At 37.8% G+C, this 24,363-nt stretch overlaps 1 protein-coding gene across 1 annotated transcript in view; it reads right to left on the bottom strand.

Annotated features, from left to right (window-relative positions):
- Positions 1-1,692: 1,692 nt before the first annotated feature.
- LOC117343252 overlaps positions 1,693-24,363 on the bottom strand; it is a 63,010-nt gene continuing 40,339 nt past the window's right edge. Inside the window, 20 exon segments of the mRNA XM_033905595.1 lie at positions 1,693-4,232; positions 4,234-4,570; positions 4,572-6,427; positions 6,739-6,863; positions 7,498-7,618; positions 8,087-8,185; positions 8,418-8,564; positions 9,197-9,437; positions 9,637-9,896; positions 10,026-10,121; positions 10,711-10,795; positions 10,968-11,065; positions 11,509-11,650; positions 12,149-12,201; positions 12,760-12,942; positions 13,416-13,557; positions 15,096-15,254; positions 20,644-20,771; positions 21,225-21,336; positions 22,268-22,389. Coding sequence (XP_033761486.1) covers positions 3,273-4,232; positions 4,234-4,570; positions 4,572-6,427; positions 6,739-6,863; positions 7,498-7,618; positions 8,087-8,185; positions 8,418-8,564; positions 9,197-9,437; positions 9,637-9,896; positions 10,026-10,121; positions 10,711-10,795; positions 10,968-11,065; positions 11,509-11,650; positions 12,149-12,201; positions 12,760-12,942; positions 13,416-13,557; positions 15,096-15,254; positions 20,644-20,771; positions 21,225-21,336; positions 22,268-22,389 — 5,466 coding nt within the window. The 3' untranslated portion in view covers positions 1,693-3,272.

The raw sequence follows: 24,363 nt of genomic DNA, 5'->3' as shown, positions 1-24,363 counted from the left end.
AGTCTTATGTGTATGTATAGTCTATATATCTGTATGTGTAGTCTATATGGTGCTGAGTATAGTTATAGCCTGTATGTATAGTCTATATATGATGTTATTAGTCTGATGTTTAAGTCTATAAGTCTGTATGCCTTGTAAGTCTATTTCGTGTTGTTTTGATGTCTATATAGTCTGTATGTGTAGCCTGTATGTAAAGTCTATATAGTCTGTATGTGTAGCCTGTATGTATAGTCTATATAGTCTGTATGTGTAGCCTGTATGTATAGTCTATATAGTCTGTATATGTAGCCTGTATATATAGTCTATATAGTCTGTATGTGTAGCCTGTATATATAGTCTGTATGTGTAGCCTGTATGTATAGTCTATATAGTCTGTATGTGTAGCCTGTATGTGTATCCTGTATGTGTAGTCTGTATAGCCTGTATGTATAGTCTATATGTGTAGCCTGTATGTGTAGCCTGTATGTAAAGTCTATATAGTCTGTATGTGTAGCCTGTATGTATAGTCTATATAGTCTGTATGTATAGTCTATATAGTCTGTATGTAAAGTCTATATAGTCTGTATGTATAGTCTATATGGTCTGTATGTGTAGCCTGTATGTAAAGTCTATATAGTCTGTATGTGTAGCCTGTATGTATAGTCTATATAGTCTGTATGTGTAGTCTGTATGTGTAGCCTGTATGTATAGTCTATATAGTCTGTATGTATAGTCTATATAGTCTGTATGTAAAGTCTATTTAGTCTGTATGTGTAGCCTGTATGTAAAGTCTATATAGTCTGTATGTGTAGCCTGTATGTATAGTCTATATAGTCTGTATGTGTAGCCTGTATGTATAGTCTATATAGCCTGTATGTGTAGCCTGTATGTGTAGCCTGTATGTATAAAGTCTGTATGTGTAGCCTGTATGTATAGTCTATATAGTCTGTATGTGTAGCCTGTATGTATAGTCTATATAGTCTGTATGTGTAGTCTATATAGTATGTATGTATAGTCTATATGGTCTGTATGTATAGCCTGTATGTATAGTCTGTATGTATAGTCTGTATGTATAGCCTGTATGTATAGTCTATATAGTCTGTATGTGTAGCCTGTATGTATAGTCTATATAGTCTGTATGTATAGTCTGTATGTATAGTCTGTATGTATAGTCTATATAGTCTGTATGTGTAGCCTGTATGTATAGTCTATATAGTATGTATGTATAGTCTATATGGTCTGTATGTATAGCCTGTATGTGTAGTCTGTATGTATAGCCTGTATGTATAGTCTGTATGTATAGCCTGTATGTATAGTCTGTATGTATAGTCTGTATGTATAGTCTGTATGTATAGCCTGTATGTATAGTCTGTATGTATAGCCTGTATGTATAGTCTGTATGTATAGTCTGTATGTATAGACTATAACATTATGTGTAGCCTGTATAGTATGTAATTACTACAATGGTGAACTGAAGGCATGACTTAAAATATTTGCAAGGTGACCTTAGAAAAGTACAGAGGGAATAATACCATGTGCTCCGGGAGAGTAAGCGTCTTCAACTACGCCCGCATCGAACATGTCTGACCTCAATTCGCTTCAGGAAATAGAATATATTTCCAAATGAGATCATGATATCGACCATAACACTTCGTAGAGTATGTATTGCCCAAATATCTTTGTTTTCTCTCAACATAAAACTCAACACATGAATAACATTGGGGACGACTTTTACTCAATATTTACATAGCAGACGGGATTACGCAGCATCTGAAGCATCGCTATGTTAATATTTGGTCTGATACACACTGTCAATCTCATACCAAATGGAACAGGTAAGACCTTTGATGTAAACACTTTAAAACAACATTACACTACGCTCTGTAGGTACTAGAGTCCGGACTCAATTTTGAAACTTATCTGATTTAAAAAAAGTATCTGCTTTGCCTCAATTAGTCCTTTTGATTTTAATGAATGCAATCAATGCAATCCAACACACACCCGCATTTTTTGATGACATGATATACAGGATGAACCATGTCAAATAGGACACTTGATTTTACATTGATATGACGGACTACAACGCGACCTAATATACAGATAAGGCAGGGAGCCGTTTATTATTTTACGTTACGACATTTTATCATGACGTCATACTTATCACTACTATCATCAATCTACCAAGTAATGTATGCAAATATGAAACCAGTTTCTCAGCGACAAATTCATACTTACAGAAATACGAAGTCAGTATAGCACTAACTGGACTCATTCAAACTCTTACAGTCAACTTAACTTTCCACTTCTTAGTGAACACATAAGATAAATACGGCTTTTTTACTCACATCAATCACATAAATGTATTGTGTTTGTGTCAGGTTTTACAAACATTCATCCTACAAAAATAAATTACTCATTGTAACACTAAATAAATAATTCCCTAATATATACCAAGCACCTGTCATGTATTAATGTCCTATTACCAGAGGTCACTCCTCGTAGTCGTCAATGTCCTTCCATAAAACGTGCATTGCCCATGGAGTGAACATTGTCAAGGATTTCTATGCCCATTAAACAAGAATATAGCACTTTCCTACATGTAAAATATTTCTCCAAGTCATTTACCATTAAAACGTAATTTCTCAAAATCAACACATTCTTATCAAGCATCTCCTGAATCAAGTCTTTTATCGCCTTCTAATGACATCCTGCATATACATTTATGAACACATTAGGTCACCAATTTTCTATTTCTCCTTGCTGTAGTTTTGGCGGGAGAATGTAATAAACACACATTCCCATGCTGATTTAATCACGTCTCAGCCGTACATTAAAGGATACAGCTACATTCGGGATTCCGTATGCCATGATGGTAACATGCAAGAAGATGTAAGCTCATATCAATGTGAAATTTTTAAACATTCAAACTTATTGAAACGTTTCTTACTAGACAAGTGTTCAAACAACTCAGCATACACGGCGGTCCCATATCAATCGAGTATTTTACAGATGAAAATGAACAAGAACTGCTGTCAAACTGAGTATTTTTCTAGACGTCACACTCTAATGATCAAGCACAATCTGAGTCTGGATCACTGATAATTGACAATAAAACAGACATACATGTCGTGGTAGACTCGCGAAGAATCAAATTTGTTCAAGATGGCCGTATAAGATTATACGTCATCTTAGATAGTGAATAGGCGAAATTCCATGTTGTGCTAGATTAAGGATCACGCATGCGTCATACACCTGCGTGGATCACGTGATAGATCGAAGATCATTATTACTGGTCATACATCTGTGATCTTTTTTGTCGCCAGTAATGGCAGTGGTAGATCAAGACTATAAGAATCGCTCACTGTAACATTATCGATGTCTATATCATCATACATGTCAATATCCATGTCACTTACAGGTTCCATGGCGAAGAAGTCATCATCACTCATCATACCTGGTCTGTAGTTATCGTACTCGGACTCATAAGCGGTTGAACCGGAATCAAGGTTAATAGCAGGATCACTCCGCGACATTTCACTGCTGCTAGCCAACGAGGAAATACTTAAACTCTCTAGTCCAAGCGCGTTCCTACCCGACAGGAATTGTTCTATTCTATTAGCATACAAAATACTGTTCATAAACGCCCGCTGCTTTGACTTTGGACTACCACAAGTGGAAGACGCCGCGGAGGATGCGTAGTCCTCTCTATCACTAGGAATATAGTCCAGGCTCCTACAATGCCTCGGAGGAGCATTCATGTGACCACGACGTTTTACTTGGAACGGGTTTATATTCCTGTTGGGAACTTTGTTCGAAGATTCTCCTAATAATTGTAACTGGCCTGGTTTCTTAACTGGAGAGGTCGTGGTTGCCGGCTTCCGTTTCGGATTTCCCTGGTTTCTCGATGCTCCTTGCCGGGCACCGAATTCATTAGACCCCGCACCGTTACCGTGAGCTGGGGGTTTACCATGCAGGGCGTGTTTCACACCATTTGTTTGACTTTGTTTCTCCAAATCACAGTCCTGTGACTGGTCGGTAGTACGGAGTTTATCGAGATCGGAGGAAACTGGTCGCTCTGCTGCCAGTTCCTGGAGTAACTGTGTGAGTGATGAAGAGGCTGCACTACTAAGAATGGGAAATTTTGGGGTTGGTGGTCCACGTGGTATGCTACATATAGTGTCACTCGACCTTGAGAAGTTTCTGTCCAAATGGGGCACCATGAAATCAGTGTTTGCCAGAAATGCTCGAGTATAATTGCTCGTAACCGCCCTCAGAAGGAAATGATAGCTGTTTGACATACGCTGGCCTAGATAGCTTCAGTTCTATTGGTTGAAGCAGTACAACTGATGAATGTTCACTCATTTGTTTAGAACTAGTTGATTCTTTGTCATCGTCTGAATGAATAACAGGGCACAGAAAATCCATATGTCTAAATGTTGGTTGTAATGCCATCGACTTCATTCTAGGACTAGAGTTACTTCGCCTGACACTAGGTGGTTTAGATTCTAGACTTTGTCCATGTGTCACATCTGATGGTATACGCCTCAATGGGAGAGCATTCCCTACATTTGGTGTTGGTTGTATGGTCTCAGGGACTTGGGAGAATGGACATCGTTCTGCCATCAATATTAGCTACGAGAGCAGATGTAGAGGTAAGAGTTGATTGGGACGAGCTACTACTTGTTCGCGAGCTCGAGGACTTACGACGTGATTCCTTTGCAACCAGTTTGGGAGGCACAGGTGGTGGAGGGGGCGAACATGTAGGTGGAGACGTCCTACACTGTTGTGGTACGTAATCAAGCCGCGACTTTTCTATTAAAGCGGCCTTAGTCGGGGTACCTACTGGACTTAGGTGTGGGGAGGAGGTGGTGGTAGCCTTCTGTGGGCTCAATGGTTCTCTGTATGTCGCCGTAACGAATCTTTCCTCTGGAGGCGGCGAGGGAGCTTTGAATTTATCTAATGGAGAATGCTTCTGGACGGATTTCAGAGGTCTGTTAGGTTGAGTTGGATCTACCACTCTACCAAGCTCTTTCATTATGTTCGACATAGCAAATCGAGTTTCGGGGGAAATTTCCTCTTCGACTGCGATATCTTGAGGATTATAATCATTTGGCATGTAGGAGGGATAGTGACTAGAATGAAGGCTTTGAACATTTCTTGGTTGGTGGCATGGAGCTGGACGCATGGCATTCTTCATTGGTGGGACTAGTCCGGAGAGTACTAGTGGTGTTGGCCGAATGATGGGAACCGTAGGGTTGACAACCTGACACGGCTTTGACGTGGCAATGGGCTGATGCATCTCCCTGCCAGACTCCTTTGAAGATTTTCTCATAGGTTGTACCTGTGCATACTGCGGTGGCTGTATCCGTTTCTTTGAGCTGTTGCTGTCAGCCGAGTTGTGAGAAGACTGTGAAACGTTAGAAAGGTTGCTATGATTGCGGCGAATATTTGTTGGCGCGAAATCACGTGACCTCCCTGATGCGTCGCTATGCGCACCCATGTTTACAATTATACCCATACTATCAGCGTGATAATCGTCCTCGTATATGTCCGACATCCCTCGAGTCTTGTACCTCGGACTCATCTGAGACAGTTGTCCATTGGATGATGTGGGCGACATCTGGCCTACGGGAGCAGACGACCTATGATTGCTCCTTTTATTACTGTTAGTACAGCGGGAAGGACTTGCTGGACTATTTTGTATTTCTCCAAATCGTCCTCTTGGTACATGCGTGGGCTGTCCGATATTACACTGTTCTAAAGACATGTTGGCTCCGTTTCCGTCCTTAAGGCCATCAAACATTGAATTATGTATAGGTCGCATGTTTGCGGACTTTTTATTTGCGAAGTGTATAACGGGGAGTTCAGGCGAGTCAATGCCTCCGTATGTAGATTCTGTCTCCGTTTCTGAAATGTGACCCGTAAGACAGGTCGGTAAAGCATGATTTGTAGACTTGCGGGCAGTGTTTCGAGGACTATCGTTCGTGTTTGTGCTACTGTATCGTTTTCTATTGAGACTACCAGGTGGTGTTGGTAGACCCTTAGACGAATCCAGACTGTTTTGTCTCTCACCAACTACAGCAGGATACCCGATGCCAAGTCTTGTTTGGGACTTAAGGGACTCACTTCTGGAAACATCCCGCGGCTGTGTGCTGTCTTGAGACGACAAACTTAGACCACTCTGATTTCTAGCTACGCCTGTATGAGTTTCCTGTTGAACATGTCCACCACTGAGCGTGCTTCCATTGAATGACTCCTTAGAAGGAGGCCGGAATAGTAGCTGGTTCCCCGCCGTTAAAGATGGCGATGATGGGCTAGACAGGGCGCCCAGACCTCTTCGACCCAGCAGGAAATAGGTGACCATCTCCCCCTTTCCCTTGACTTTGATTCTACCTCTACATTTGAAGTCATATTGATGCTTTAGAACACTGTACACATCCTCCGTAACCTGTTAACATAAAATGGGAAACATATTACTTCTATACATATAAACAATACTGCTAACGTACATTTTAGCGGTACTCTTATTTTAGCGGTTTTCGCGCTAGAAGCATTACGCTATATTATGATTGTGCTAATTGTACTGTCAATCAACTGTTACTATATAAAACAATTTTGGCGCGCAAATTCATCAATGCGCTAATCAATTAAAATTCGAAAGATTTGAGTACGCCAAATAATGTAAGCTTATAGTATTGCTTTAGTTTTTACTTCTAAATCAGACTGCAGTTCAGACTGGATTACAAACATGACAATTACCTGTATATAGTTGGATTTCCCGGTACTCTCCATACGGCTGGCTACATTAACGGTATTTCCCCAGATATCATACTGTGGTTTTCTCGCGCCTATCACTCCCGCCACCACCGGTCCGATATTCATACCTACAACAAAATATCAAGAAATATAATTTTTTTCTCTCGTTTTCTGTGCATTACATCGTAAGAGTAAACATATTTTGCATTGGATGTTAAGAATCAACAAACGAACTACTATTTTGCTGTACATTGTATCATTTGCAGGAAGGTTTAAACATTGCAAGTCAAGTTTCAAGTTTTATTAAAAACATTAGGCCATTGGCCCATCAGTATAACGGAGCAAAAATACAGTAGAGATACAATGCAAAACAATGTATAGAGAATGAATCCCCTAGTAGTCAGTACAGTGTATGATTGACATACAACCAATACCTACTGCATATCTACTCAGTCAGTTACGGGGTACCTGACATATCTGTACACTAGCTTTTTGCGACGGACGGACGGATGGACGGACGCATATAGATCAGGCGACACACTGCCCCTTTCTCCTAAGTGGGGGTTAATTACCAATGCCTTTAATAAATTCCATATCATATCAACACTCTTGTGAGTGCTTGTATCTGTCAAAAGCCGACACTTATCACGAACAATATTGGGAATTATTAGATAAACTCGGACATTACATAGCATAGATTGGGAACTATATCACCTGCGGAGCGTTTTCCGGGACGAAGTAGCCTTACTCAGGTATACTCACCTACTTTCAGCATAAAGCTATTATAAGAGTTTTCATTGATGACTTTCAGTTTTTCCTTCATGATAAATATAAATTCCACAAGTAGTCCTAAGTAGTGGATCATGGACACCTCACTGTCGGACTGCGGATAAAAACAGAAATAGATTAGTCTTACACGTGCCTCATCAGATACTGTTTATCAGCTTCTGATCACATCAAGTACAGATCGACAGCCGATATGAATTTCAACATTTTTTATTGATTTAATTACTTTTCTATCTTTTATTTTATTTTATTTTATATTACATTTTTTTCAGTGGAGATTATACGTAATGTAATAAAACATCAAATCATTGTAGACTGAAGATCACCCAACAGCTGATTTCAAGTGCATGTATCATATTTCATCATAAAGTTAAAGGTGAAATGGGATTTTGTCAAGTGATAAACTTGGCTGGTTGACAGGACGTTTCTTGACGTTTAAGTGTTGAATACATTTAGAATATTGATGTTTTATATCAATTGAATTTTCCGAAATAGAGGGGGAAAAAAGAATGAAAAAAGATAAGATTAAGATAACTGAAGAAATCATAGTTATCTCCCTTCCTACCTGTATCATCATATCCGGCATCAGGCCAACCGCCGCCATGTAGGTACTGCCGATCGTCTTAATCTTGTCGATTCCACGAAAACGGGGCTCGTTTAGGGACTGTCAAACAAATAATCAATAACCAATCAATACAAAGGAATGGCTGATCAATTCAAACATAATCTTCATTGTTATATGTTATCATGGCGATTGGAAGCTGGTATCTGTTAATTCCGACATCAAATTTTCTACTTAAAGTGTTGCTTGATGAAAATACATATTCACAGAAATGGGTAAGTTCTAAAGAGGACAAATAACCCGAAATTTTAAAGGAAAGAAATATCTGAATTACCTCATCAAAATCAACAATAATTTCGTTGAGAACCCTTAAACATTCCATCCCTTGGTTATTTGCAACAAGTTCTATGTAGAAATCCGAGAAGTTTGGAATGGATGCGAAGAACACTCCGACTTTTGGGTACTGCTGGCTATACAGCTCCTGGAAAAAATAAATTTCATCTCAATATAACAGTTAAGTATTACATTGCTTTTGAAGGCATCCAAATTGTGTCTATAATATTGATAAATATGAGATCTTTTTACAGCAGGGAACGTTGATTTAAGACACTAAAGAACAGTACAAAAAGAACGCAAACGAATTAAATGACGGATGTAGAAATTAATTTAAACGGGTTCAGTTCTTGATAGCAAACCGAAAATAGATATGAATTGTAATAAAAATTGGTATTATTTTACTTGAAACAAAGTGATAAGAATCTTGTTACTGAAAATTAACCATGACCATTCTTTCTCAAAAACAAGAAATTTTCAGTTTGTGACACATTAATATAGCAGGAAAAATGTCATATATTTGATTTAATATTTTTCGACACATATTTTATATCAAACATATCTATTGAGAATATGTATCCAACCTGGTATTTATGAATGTTCAGATAAATTTGGAAAAAAACAACTCAATATTCCGCTTGTAAACATTTATATTGCCATATTTCGTAGGTTTTTTTTTTGCACTATGCACATTGAGCTCGTATTATGAGAAATAAGCATGACTAATCCATATCAAATTATATATGGAAGAGATGTTGAGATTTCAGGTTATAGAATTACCATGTGACTCTTGGTCTGTGTGTCGATGAAATGGGCTGCCACGTGAGCAGGTAACAGGTTACACAATATTTGTCTGTTATTATCCTGAAGCTCGGTCATCCCTATCTTCTCCTTGGTGGCCGTGGTCTTCCACAGAAAATCCAGACGAGCCGTCCATTCCTGTTGTCGGCCCTGGAGGTACAGCATTAGCATGAAGGCTACCAAGGCAACGATCCCGGTCACGTGGGTTGGAATCACAGACCTATTTATAAAAACATTATAGTTGCACTGTAATAGATTATTCGAAAACACATATGAAATTGTAAAGTTACTTAACATTTATATGTTACATAAACACTGATACTGTTGATTTTCTCCAGATTAAATAACAAAACTGTTTAGATGTTCTGTAAGTCATGTTTATATATACCTTATAATACATTAACATGCACACTACTTGCCTTGACTGCTGATCAAATCCGTCAAATAGTCCACGATGTGTGATCTCCATCGCTAATATATACACAGAAGCCATGATAGCCATGAGGATAAGTTTGATGAGAGCGGCCAGTCTGAGAAATATGGACACGCATACGTAACCAACAATACAGCTCAGGAAGATGTATGGCGGGATAGAGCACGTGAGATGTCCTTCATCCAGCATCTGGATGAAATTGACGCTTATAAGTGTCCGGTACCCGATGGCGTCGCGACAGCAGAACTGTAAAAAGAAAGAGCATTATTCAGTTTTTCTTTGTACAATTGTGATTGTTATAGTAACCTTACCAACTCAATTTCACGTCATATTTCGTCATTTAATACTACTGAACAGAGATTACAATTTACTTACCACATTTACTTGCGATGTTGCATATACTAGTACAATTGTCGTAATCATTGTGAAATGACGCAAGCCCGACGATTTCCGAATGTCGAATAGAGTACACTGTAATAATAATAATACAAAGATAGAACAAAAGGAATATATAAGAATACGTTAACAATGGTTGACACGTACAACAGAACAACAACTGTTAGACAATTGACTCAATGTCTACGATTCCGTCCACAGATATAACAAAAGGAAACTCAATGTATACAAGAGAGATAGCAAAGGGGACATAAACAGGTATGTCAACTAACCAGGTTGAAATTGAATCTGATATCTACTGGAACAGATGAGACACAAATACGGTGGATTTTGATCTCAGTCAGATTCAGATTCTTTTATTTCACATCAGAGAGAAGACATTACAAAACAATACAATGTAATATGTACAGAATACACAATTACAAAAGTACATGTCCATAACGCCCACATATATATGTATGTATACGTACATTTTAGTATTACTATATATTATAAAAATGAACATAACATCATTATGATAGTACAAAATAGTTCATGAACGTTATAAATAGACAACATATAGTAAATAAAACAATTAAATGGCGTTATTATGTTGTTTTGTCGCTAAATAAAGGTATTTTCCTAGCTTACTCAATTCATAACCATTTTGAACACTTTCCCTTACCTTAAGTTTGACGCTGAGAATCAGCATTAGGACGATCGCGATCCAACAGAAGGACGCTAGGAACAGCATCAGCAGCAGCAACGTCCTGAAATAAACAGGTTTAACAAACATCAGTTTCAACGAACAAACACTCCTGCTCATATCTACATAATGATCTTTTCGTTTATACGGATACAAAATAAAAGTGCAAGTATGAAAAACACAATGAGAGAAATCGTGGTATGATCAATACTAACTTGGATTTGAATATAGCTTACCTAGGAAGGATGACGGTTTGGAGTCCAGCTGTACACATCAACATGACAAGGGCACACATCATACTACTGCTGAAGGCGCAGTCATTGGAGGCTTGGTACTGTAAGGGACAAAAGGTCATAACAATGGTCTGGTACATACGTTATACATATATACGTTAATGTCTACAGGTATACAAACATTATTCTATCGAACTCGCTAATATGATATCTCACTAATTCAACATTTTTCATACTAAAACAAAATACGTCAATGAAATCTGACACAAGCAAATCTTACTTTCTAACACCGAGAGACGCCATCTTACTCCTCTGAAGTGAAGGAAACAGCTTACCACGTTTAACAATTACTCATCAATAGACATCGTCTCGAAACTACCCTATATTTATAACGTACTTCGATAGAAACTGCTGTCCCCTGGCATGACCAAAGATCGTTCTTGCGTCCAGTTTAGGAACATATAGGCCTGAATCAGATATCAAGTATTGTATCCATGTGATCGTATTTTTTGCCCTTTCCGACAAACAAGACAATCATACATACCCGTTTTTCTTTGGAAGATTCTTTGAACCTCAGAGTTATAAAGCCAACGTGATCTTTCTTTTCCTTATCTACACTGCGAGCCATCAGGGCGGTGGCTAGATACTTATTTGCTCGGTCCTCCAAAGCTGGCTTGTTGGAATGTCTATAGGGTAGACATATTGGACTATATAGTTTCATTATCAATTGGCAGGATTGTTTTACCTTTTATGTCAATTATGAAAATAAGCGACCTTTTTTCATTGATGACATGTATTATGAAATGTACATCTTGAAACATAAATCCATGTACACAAAACTAATGGGCAAACTGTAACTTATTTCTTGTTTTGTTTTGTATTGTTTTACGGACAATCGACAGTTGGAGTCATTTATGACAAAAAAAACACTTATGAAAAGAACAACACAAATCTAAACAATTAAAAATGATCAAAAATCTTATCGGTACATCAAAGTGTACAATCGTCACTTTATAAGTATATAAAGTAGTCATTGTAATCGAACTCGTCTTCAGAAATCATATTGAGTTTCATTTGTGTTTTCACTAGTCGCGTTATAAAATCCGTCACCTAATTGTTTAGATCATGATATCAAACCTAAAACAGAACCGAGAGGCGATAGAGTATTACACCGTTATACCTACCTTTCCTTAATTGGTTTTCGGCGCTTGTCTGTTACGGAATACCCGAAGGGGCTCTGTAGGAAATGTAAACAATGTCAATTATTTCTGCAGTTTTACGATCCAACTAAAACAATTCGGTATCAATAAAACTATTATGTTTTAAAAAGTAAAGATGTTACTTTCATGCGGAATCGCCTTAATCACCAGTACTACTATGTTTAAGATATGGTTACCGAACGGTTAATATCAAACTAAATGAAAAAGGACTTTTAAAATTAACTGTTACGTCGAATATCCAATTTAAATAATTATACAATATCCTATGCTTGCCTTATCCTAAATTATCAAAAACCACATTTTTATACTAATTCATCCTTGCTTGTAACAAGCATTTTCATTTGTTTATAATTCAGAATATCAGTTCATAACGTAAACAATATGTCGCCATTTGTAACGTCGCCTTTGATTGGCTGATACATGCACAGCGGCGTAATAATTTCTATGAGAAAAGACTTCATCAATAAAAGTAGATTTTCAGAGGGATTGTGTAGAGGAGATTAACTTATATTATAGAGTAATATACTTCAAGCAGTAAATCATTTAATCCAGTCTATGTAAAGAGGCATAATTACAAAAAGGCTGTTCTTGAGTTTCTTGCCCTCCTCGTTGGTTGGCGTGAGTACATTGGAGAAAGGGATCTCGGCGTTGAACCTTACGGACTGCATTAGCCTCACCACACAGTTGGACACATTTCGGAAGGACAGTCGCTTTGGTTTGATGTTCTCCAAGTTTTTGTCAAGAAACCGGTTTGAAGCCTGTATTGGGATAAACGTAACATGTATTCCTACCTATATCAGTTGTACCATTGATTTTGTGTTTAGGCATTCGTGTCTATTAAAGATATTCCGGAAGATCAATCTTAATATTAAAAGAAATATTACTACGATATCAAAAAAACATACGTATCTCATTTTCATAACATTCGTTACATTGAAATTTCATACGAGTAATTAAGGTCCTAGCTGGACAAATACATTTTAAAAACGTTAAGAGAATACATAGATGAAAATCACCGTTTTTCGACTTGATTCAAACACGACTTATAAAGTATAGTCTACCCTAGAATATACAACCTAATCTGTAAATTACTTCTTGATTTCAAAACATTTGCCCCTACCATATTCCTGACAACTCCGAGAAGGTGGAAACAGTGGTACGTCGCAATAAAGAGCTATTACTAGACACTACTCAATGTTAACATGTTCAGATCACCGTGACGAGGCCTTACCATGCGTGACGGCACATCCTTGATGAGGAAGGTCTGAACGCCATGTTCCCGGAGGTAAGGGTCCCGATCTCCGCCGTTACCTGGCTCGACCTCGTACTGGTCATCGAGGTGTCGAAGGGTCTCTTTGGTCAAGTGTACACGTCTGTGGAGAGCCATATGCTTAGATGTTAGGGTCTAACAGATATTTTACGATATTTAATTACTACAGGCACATACCTTTACATAAAACATCAATAAAGGGTCAGAAAACAACAAAGAAATATGATATACAATAATTCAAAAACGATTAAATAAGGACAAAATATAAACAAAAATAAAATTCACACGGAGACTCTTGAAAAAAGGTACAAGAAGAATAAGGCAAAGTGGACCGGGAGAGCAAGCGTCTTTTGGTCAACGACTGAAGGACAGTACATATTTCTTTCTACATAATAATATACTATTTTCATATTAAAGAAGACGTTCATTTATTTAAGGAATGATTGTAAATTGTCTTGCTCGATGGACGGTGTAAGGAAATGAGTCTCCTACAAATGATTTGAACTGCGAAACTGTTGTTCATTTGCCATTTAAGGATTTATGTGATATTATTGAAATATGGGATTATATTGTCGCATTGTAAATTGTGAAAGAAGTAAGCAAAGAACCATTTATTGGACAATTGGCGGTATTTGGCAGCCACGAATGTGTCTTTCAATGTCACACGTCAAATGCAGGGAAATCTTACGTAAGTGACGTGTCCAAGCGCATGATTATGTGCTATCTAACAGTGTTTGGACAGTACCTTTTCACATATATCCAATATCGCATTCGATAGATTAAAGGTCATGAACTCGGAACTATCAGGACTGTCAGTGTTCTGTCACATGCATATCTAAACTGTCTACATTAACCTGCCATTTTTTTGTTCATAATTCAGCGACTCCACAAAATTTACAAAATGAATGTGGATTCAAGTCGGCAGCGGTATAAAACAATATCGCCAACGTTTTCAATGTCCAAATGTATCACACTGAATAGCCGGTAAGGACAGCAGCGACTAACCCCAAACAATTCCCCGGGAAATGAAGTAATCGGAGTGAAAATGTAAATATTCCTTACTACATAGCAGTATACAATATATAATACTGCGATCCAACAGGTTCGTATATGTCACCATTAATATGAAGGAGGGCCAACGCCTTCAACTAATACTGTCTGTAATTTGTACAACACACATAAACCATGCGCCATGATTAATGCTAAGAGTTCAGTTTCAGCAGAGCGAAACAAAGCCAAAAGGTCAATCTAGGCCAACAAGTAAATTTGTCATTTTTTTTTCATCACAGACACATTTTGCTGACACTTATAGCGAATCGGTCTCTTTGCGGCTAGAGCATAACAAACGTACAGTAAAGATGTTCCAAATTTTCGCTTTTTAGAAAAGCAAGAAAAGTTTTTAACGGAAGTAATGAAAGAAGTTAACACCTCTTCAACATATTTGTGATGTCTCTTTTTCGCGAGAATTTGGCACCTTGGAAAACATGTAATTGAACCCTAAAAATTCTAGATATATAAAATTATCATCTAAATAAGGACATATGCCAACATCATACCACTTACTTCTGACGTCATTAGAATGATGTGTCTGTCATGAAATGTTTTATCCGTGCATTTTTTTCAGTCATCAAAGCAACCTACCCTGGTATGCCTCCAGATTCCATGTGGTTTGCTAGCGTGACGTCATTACTCCAAACGTCATACTGCCATTTCTTCAATCCCAGAACTCCACAAAGAACTCTTCCGGTGTGTAGACCAACGCGCATGTTCAGACGTGCATCGCTAGTTTCACACACAGAACTGTAACAGACATTTAGAAGAAAAAAACATCAAATAAAATCTGGAAACGGAAACTATTCTTTGTTGCAGCAATTGATACATATCCTGCAGTTAAACTTTATTACTGGTACTACCAGTTAAAACTCATGAACTCTGAGAGATTTTATCATGTTTTGAGGTACTGTAAAAGTCCTATTAAATTAAAGGTTCAGTATCTGATAGGGCACAGAAGTGGGTCGTCACTGGGTCGTTAGTGTACACGGTGATGGCTTCGCTGACAGGACACAGACAGACAAAGATGGATGGAACAAATCAAGATTACAAGTTTAAAACCATAAAACCTACAATCAAACAAAGCTGGTTAAGTTTTTATATTATATGTTCCAGACAGAACCGGAGGCTAATAAGCAATTATACTGCCTAGTAAGTGTTGCTCAGACTAAACTACCAATATCTTTGGTAAGAAATCCCAGAAAGTAAACCTATAGACGTATGTCGTGAAAAATACATTAGCCATTGTAACCTGTCGAGCATGATTTTATAGTTTCGATAACGATAGAACATTGCCTGTGGGCATATGAAGAATGAAGAGCCAAAATAAATAGCTAAGGAGATAATTCGTTTTTTCCTTTTTTTTCTTTTGTTGAAAATACAATAGAAATATTAACGTATTGTTTAATGAGTATGCTGTTGATCACGTCACATTTACCAAGACTGTCGCCATTAAGACGAGCTAATACTTCAATACTTAAATGACCATTTGAACTTTAGCTATCAACGTAGAGAAGGCGTGTTAATGATTTTATACGCTTACATGTAAAATTACAGTACAAGGCATGTAACTCATACACGATATTGATGTATGTATCACATGCATACAGGCAGGGCTTGGCTTTGTATTGTTTAATGTTCTATCAACACCTACGGCCCCCCTATACTTGTCGACCTCCCTATACTGTCGACCTCCCTATACTGTCGGCCTCCCCTGTCTGCGCGATACATGTAAGTATATGTTTTTTGGGTGGCTCCGGTAGTGCTACTCCACTGAAGCATACTGTCGAAGGCACCAAGCAAGTCACGGTCATATTGTACTGACAACGGGCAATCCAGGCCTCCCACTCCCTACACGCTGCGCGCTAGGCAGGGGCAGTAACCAATTTTTTTATAGTCTTTTATGTATAGCGGGAAACGCGACATTGGCGAGCCATGTATTTTATACAAATGCACATGATATATAGATATTTGTTCTAATTTTTTTCCTTTAATTCGTAAATTATTTCACGAATGTAGAAAGTTTACTTTCACTAGTCTAAAGGTGACGTTACATGTGAACAGCCTATATATATGAAGACATAGTCACTTAAGGAAGGCTATGAAGTAGAAAGAAGAAAACTTTGTCCGTTTGTTTCGTTAGGGCTAAACGTCATTATAACATCTAAGGTCATATGAACATGGTGTCCACTGTTGAAGGGCCCGCCGACAGGCACTTTTAATAGTGCCATCACACTGAAATGTCACCCCTGTAGCAGAATACCATCCCCACCTGGTCATATTATCATGACAATGTGCTAAGCAGCCCGCTTCGCCAATTTAATGTTGAACGTCAAGCTGTGACTTCGGTTTGTCTAGGCAATGAGCCAGAACCCCTAATGTTTAAGCCAAAATCGGAATAATGTGAGGTGAGACCAAGGTGGGAAATTCCTATCAGAAAGATAGGTCAAATATTGATTTCAGAGGTTACAATGGAAACAGCATATCCACAGTGAGAGGGCACAAAAGAAATTCCACAACAAGCTAGCGGTTACCTCATCATTCATAACGTTTATCTTTCACAACTATTTGATAGCAGAGATTAGTCTGAATTAATTAAACAAACGTAAAGAAAAGTTATTAAATAGTAATTCAAAGTATTACATTGATGAATTATGTTTAAAAGATTACAAAGAAAACTTGTGTTGCTCTGATTTTCCTTTGTGTGTATCTCATATAAAACTTAACAACAATGAAACGAACGAACGTTGCACAATATTACAAATTAGAACTGACTGGAAAGGCTGTTCTCCGTAAGTAACATCTGGAAACATTTATCACTTGGCAGGTAAAAACAGATAGCAGTTAAAAGAGACCTCTTCGTGGATGGCAAGGAATATACAACATACCATGACAAAGGGTATTTGTTTTACTATTAAACCATGTCTGACGATTCACCAAACAGCCTTTGTTGGCTGTATTGGCTATACATCCACATTGAAACAAGAATTGATAGGTGAAACATCTGGCATATAGCATCGCGTTCTTGGTGACTTTAATGTACTAGCGTTAATTAATATTTTCATCGTAACACATATACCACAAGTGTATGGCTGTAATCATTCGTAATTTGTGAGAAAGTCCGACATTAAAACAGAGATCTTGGCTTGTCTCCAGAAAAATATGATTCAGTAAACTATACGACCTAAGTGATAGTGTAAAAAATGTAATTTCTCGCCATCGTTAAATGTAGCGGCCATGTATGCACTTTATTTACCTGACACCGTGTCGGATACTATACCAACATTCCGTTTTTCTTTTAAGTTACAGCTTTAAGCAACAGTTTGAGGTGATAAAGCCTACCTAGTTATAAGGAAATTTGATGGGCAGAAAAAGACACTAGTTATGGGGGGGGGGGGGGGGGGGGGGGACATGATGCCTCAAATGCAAATGGTGGAAATAAATATCAATAATATATCTGTGATGTGAGTGACATTCAATGCCGATGATGCGTCGTATCAGGCGCCAGAGCAATTCTATAGAAACTTAATAACTACTTGTGGACATTGTTCTTGATTAAGGTTAGGCAGAAGTTATCCTGGTAATATGTGCCCGGACTGATAGAGAAAGACATACAGTATGGAATGAAAAAGTGTAGAATCGGAGTCAATGTATGGGTGTTTGGAGAACTGCTGCCAGCGTTGCTGTATGGGTGTACGGGAAGGTTCTGACAGAGTACACGTCTGACACCAAATTAGTGTGTATATGCTGTATATGTAGCAGTAAGTAGTCGCATTTTGGCATTCCGACATTGTTAATTATTATAATGTGGGTTTACTGTTACAGTTTATCCATGTTTTATGCCCTACACAGCAAGATGGCATTAATTCCGATAGTTCGGGATCAACACATTTCGGAAATGTTTTTATACATATCTACTGTATTTCTATTTAACTTAACTGCTTAACCAGATAATACACCCCCTCCCCCTTTAATTCCCCTCATTCCAATGTCTTGATGGTAAAGTGAAAGTGTTGATTTATTCTATGTTTTCAGGATTGTAGGTGATGATAGTAGTGCACGAAACCTATGGTATGTGTTGGTTGGAAAGAGTTGTCTCGCCGAAGGAAGTTTGGAATTCGCCCGTCAACCGACGATCTGCTATTGGATCATTGACAAGCATCCATTGCCGAATCTCAATGGGAAAAAGGTTTCTGTCAGACACGTGGTTATCAGTCACTTGTATTGTATCGACCATAATAAAGCACTAGCTGCAGTCGGTTATTATCTACATAACAATGTTGCGCTATAATTGATAAATGGTTTATGTTCGTTTGAATGTGTGAATTAGAACATAACATGTAAAGATAAAACCTTATCTAAAATAACTCCACTTTTCAGAGCAATATATACAGGACGACATTGTCAGACGAAAATAGAAAGTCTTCTTTCAAGTTTACTGCGCCAAAAAATGGCGTCTATGACGGAGGCTTGATGCTTTTCATCAATGGCTCGCCTGCTGTCTGCTTTCTGTTTTTTATATTCGGTCTTGAGAGGTGCTTGACTTCCACTGAGGTACGGTAGGCATAGCCCTCAATAATAAACACCACTTTCAAAGGCGCGTGGGCTGGTCCTGATTAGTTGGCTTGAACAGCTTTATTACAAATGTGCAATGTTACCCCAAACCTAGCTGTCAGAACTTCGATGAACCTTACTCTCCTCTACTTATACCGATACCCTGTCACAAAGATTACTTGTTCTTTTGATGTACATTTGTACTTGGATATGACTCGTGGCCCTAGGTCAGCTGATCCCCCTTGTAAACAGATAGTTTGTAGACTTTTTCAAGCATAATGATTAGTTTTGATCTTCGGCCTGACAGAAAATTGTGTCCTACACATGAGAAATTCAAAATTATACCAGTAGTGTGATTCAGGGGAGATTTTCTTTGTTTGAAGGCGTTTCGTACGGACGGGTATCAAGGGAGGCAGCGCTCATGTTCTAGGAGAGCGTGTGATTACACATATCGCCTTTTATCCTCCAGGAATGTATGCATGGGAGATAAGACACATTTATGATATTTCTGAAGTGCTTTATGGAGATGTCTATAATTAGGAAATAAATGAAGGTTACCATACAGATAATTGCCACTTTAATATGACCTCGTTTACGAGATCAATGTCAAAACACGAATTAGGATCAAATGATGATCCACTGTTGTTCTTAGTAGATATAATGTTCGCCTGTTTTAATTATTGTACAGAAGTGGTTACTTTTGAGACAATTCTTTGAGGAATTAGATATATGTTTATACAAATGAGCATACATTTTCATTAGCTTTAAAGTATAATATCATCATGTTGACCAAAGGAATACCCAACGATCATCTCGTTAACTTTTGTTTTATACGAGTTTGATATGGAACAGATCCATTACACACATATATAGAGTTTCCGAAGATAGAAAACCTGAGAATGTAATGACTAAAACGTGTGACTACTGTAGTCTGTAGTTTGACCACTCTATACAATAGACTAAGTCGCTGGCCGTTAAGTTACTAATACTTAGCTACTTAACATTACGATCCTTAGACTATTCGATTTACGAAGATCTGTTGTCTGTCATTGAATACATGCTAGATGGGTCGTGCGAACAGCACGTGAGATATTAGCACTTTCCAACACAATTGAGAGTTATGTACAGTAGAGCCAAACATTTATTTAAACATCTAGGAATCGTCAGTGATGCTAAGGACCTTAAGTGTATAGATACCTAGCAGGCGACGGATGACACTCGAAATAAGTGGAAAGAAAATGTCAAAATCTTGAAAGGTGAAAATCAACATCATTCAGGCATAGACGCAAGTCTGCATTTCTTTGTTCGTACATCTAGAATAATGGCTTCATTTTAATGTAGCTATTGCTACTCAATATTGGATTCCAAAAGACCGCCATGTACATGAACTGTGTCACTATTCCAATGGATTAAAATGTGGCATGAAGATAAAGGGTTTATTGTCGAACAGGTGAATAACACCTTCAGATATGAGTTGCCTACCGGGACCCATCGATAACACGCAATCGCCAAAAGTGAGGACCTCTAAGTATGACGTGAACATGGGAGATTACGAAGAGGATAAATAGTTACTATCTTAACTTACTGTATGGCATCTATCATGTCAAGGCCCATATCCACACAACATTTCGCGTGGTCAGCTCTGGGCTCGGGCAGTCCACTCACACAGTAGTAACAGTCTCCTAAGATCTTGATGCGAATATTGTGATTTTTCTACAAACAGAAATACATTCCATCAGCATTTAAATATTTTATAAATTAAAACTCTAAACTACAAACCCTTGTCACAAATCGAAGACTTTAACGAAAAGCATTGGCACAAAAAAGCATCTGAACGTTTCTTTTCCAAATCGCCATGTATTCGTAAGGGCTCTCTAATCTTGGTTCCGCAAAAGAATTGATTAAAATTGACTGTCGATACAGTTTTTTTTGTCTTTTTTTTAACAATTAATACACATATATACATATATAATCAAAGTTTGTTCCGTAACTTTTTTCAATGTCCGAGTTTGGTCATTACATAATTTGTAAAAAAATATCAAAGGTCATTTTTATTTTCTATACTTTCTTATTTCTTATATCTTTTAAATCACGGGACACACTGAAACATCAATTGAAAAAAGGTGACATAATAAGTATAAAGATACGGTTTGCGTGCATGGTTACCGTGGCTAGATAGTCGAAGCGTCCGAACAATTCATTCAGGATACGGACCAGATCCTGTGCGGAACAGTGGGAGGACAAACTGGTGAAGCCTACTATATCTGCAAACAGGATGCTGCAAAAGTGATCAGATAGGATATGGATTTACTATCAGCAGTTTTCATATTTCCTTTTCAATTAGAAGGTGGAACGTTTCGGATTAACGTTTCGGATTAGTTAAGACAATGAAGACAGTTTAGACACAAACAATTCGTTAATCAGATCACAGGCGTCTGCACTTGGTTAGTATTTATTTAAAAAAAATATATTAGTCCCTACTCCAATAATATCAACAAGGTATAACACTCGAAAAATTGGAAGTTGGAGTGAGTTTTAATTCACTTTTAATTAAAGTTCAATCCGACTACAGTATCAAATGTACACAGATTTCAGTAATATACCTTGGTTTAGAAAAATTAGATACTAATTCTTGTTCGTGTGACAATGATTTAAAGACGAGAAAATTGACCAAAAGCAGCCGTGATAGCCGACAATGCATCGACTGTGGGACGGAAGTAAGCTAAATATTTTAAAGCAGTTTTTAACGGGCAAACTGATTGGTCGACAGCTCTATACAAAATACTAACTATAATTGTTGACCAATCAGACTGTCCGTTTTAAAATAGTTCGAAGATAGATAGTCTACTTCCGTTCAAAGTCGATGCATCGTCCGATCTGTAAGTGTTACACCTTGTTGATAAATTAGGAGTATTTTCTATTCATACTAATCAGATGTAAATCTAGAGATGTCGGAATGTTTCTGTCCCTGGTTTTCAGCTTTTGCTCCCAGACATACCCTAACTCTTCTATTATTGACCATCTTATATTTCACCTTACTTTCTTTTCATCAAGTAATTGCTTAATGATCATCTTCGTGTCCATGTTTTCGCCCTACAGAAACGGCATATGGATTATCTAATTATTACAAATGGTAATGCCAATACTATACGCTGTAACAATAAAGATTGAGACGCTTAATGCCATTCCACGAGCTGATTTAGCGATACCTGACGTTGTTGTGTCGTTGGATGTAGATCTGATGGAATTGCGTCATTTGAGGATTCTGGGTAATATTCTTTTTCACTTCCACAGCGATGTGTTCCGGAAGGACACTGAGGAGCAATTTTTCCTGAAATTGACAAAATGCAAATGTGAATAATTTGATTGTGTGTAACTACGTTTGGGAATCTCAACTGTCCGTCTCGACAAAGGGTCTGACTTCTGGAACTAGTGTTCGCCACAATCCGTCTACTTGGAGTTATTTGTCTTAATCAACAGCATACATGCGCCATTCCTATCTATGATGGACATTTATAGTGTTGTTTATTGTAAGAACTAACAACTACAATTAAATGATTTTACTACATTTATCACTTAACTATCAACCATTACAGCGCGCATTCTGTTGCCTTCGTATTCGTCATGCTGGGATTTTCTAGAATATTAACGGATTTATTCTTCTGTACAAAAGATCACAATCGGCTATTTCTGTAAAGCCTAAAGTGTTATTTAATAACTCGTGACTGAGCTTTTTATAAGAAAAAAAATGGAGTATAACAGGATTTAGCTTAAAATATATGAAAGTCAGTCAAATACGTAGGATCCTTAACTATGGGGTTGTAAATTGATACAGAATATGCCTGATAATGAATGAAATAAAAATGTATCACATGGTCGTCAGTAAAGATAGGGGCCAAAATGTTCTGCCTTGCAGGTTATGACCTATGATTGTACATGCTGTCCCATTGCATGATCGTAAGAGGCGACTTAATTTGGGATCCTTTCCTTTCTCTTCTTTCTTCCAATTTTATTCTTCCTTATAATGTCTCCCTTGACGCAGCCTTACATTTGATCTTTCTCATAGCTCGCCCTTGTGAGGAATACTTTAGGTTCTGTCCTCTGGCCGAGATATAGCTGAGTCTATAGAAATGGTAGTTGCTACTCCTGCTTAGAGCTCAGCAGTTTTGAGAGAAGGACAACTGCTTTGACCGTTTCGAGTATAATGTGACCGGGTTGGTTGTCCTGCTGGTTTGTCTTTGGCTGTATGCTTCAGTGAGGCAGCACTATAAAGTCGGCATCAGTTGAGCACTATCGCAAGAAGACATATTCATCACCAGCATGTATCTCGAACATAGGGAGCCCGTCTTCAAATGACCTTAGCTGTTGATAGGACGTTAAACAAAACCAAACCAAAACCTAACCAAAAATGTAAAAAGGTCGAAGAGGTCCCTAGTGAATGGTATTTCAATACCTTCTTTTACATCTAAATACCTTGAGTTATCATCGGCTACGCAATTCATAATATAAGATCTACGACAAGTATTTCGGACACACATTACCATCATAGCGCTCCCTTCCTTCCGAGAACGACATTCTTACAAGTGCACTACATCGATGGTATTATTGAACGGAATCCATACAAGTACATTATAATCGGATATTTACTCGACAAAGCTGTCTCCATGTCACTGCAGAGAGTGCATTTTAATGACAGCCTCATTACATCACTCTTCCATTGCAGAGCGACACGAGAACCAGTTAAACAAAACGTTATAAACCCTATTCATAATCCTACTAGTTCTCGAACACGGTAGTGTCACTTCACTGTCTCTAACAACAGAGACTGGGATTGTCAAACACAATAATCACTTGTTCGTTACAAAGACATGACATTCCAAAAATATTGTTTTCATGATCACATGGATTAAAATCGGGATATAAATATCTTTTATGATGATGAAGATACGTTCAGGCAAATGAATCCGTCTACAAATCGATACACATTAATCGTCATGTACTCTATTTGTTTATAGTGACAGTCTCGTGCCCTCGTGTCAACCAGTGCTGCGTCATTATCCAATCTATCCAATTAATTGAGGAAGGTATTACGGACTTTTAAATGAATGCTTTTGTTAAAGAGCGAGTGGTGATTTCATACACCGACAACTTGATTTACGAAATAATCCGTACCAAATAAAACATGATGTATCTTAAAATACAAATTATAAGATGTATATCGCTTCACTTGTCTGCCTTGTTTTGTTAGAAAGCTGAATTTATCGGAGGGCTTATCCGGATGTGTCACAAAGACCTTTTATATTGC

This window comes from Pecten maximus, chromosome 15 (genome assembly GCF_902652985.1).
Source record: "Pecten maximus chromosome 15, xPecMax1.1, whole genome shotgun sequence".
Lineage (NCBI taxonomy): Eukaryota > Metazoa > Mollusca > Bivalvia > Pectinida > Pectinidae > Pecten > Pecten maximus.
This window is presented reverse-complemented; position numbering and strand designations above follow the sequence as displayed.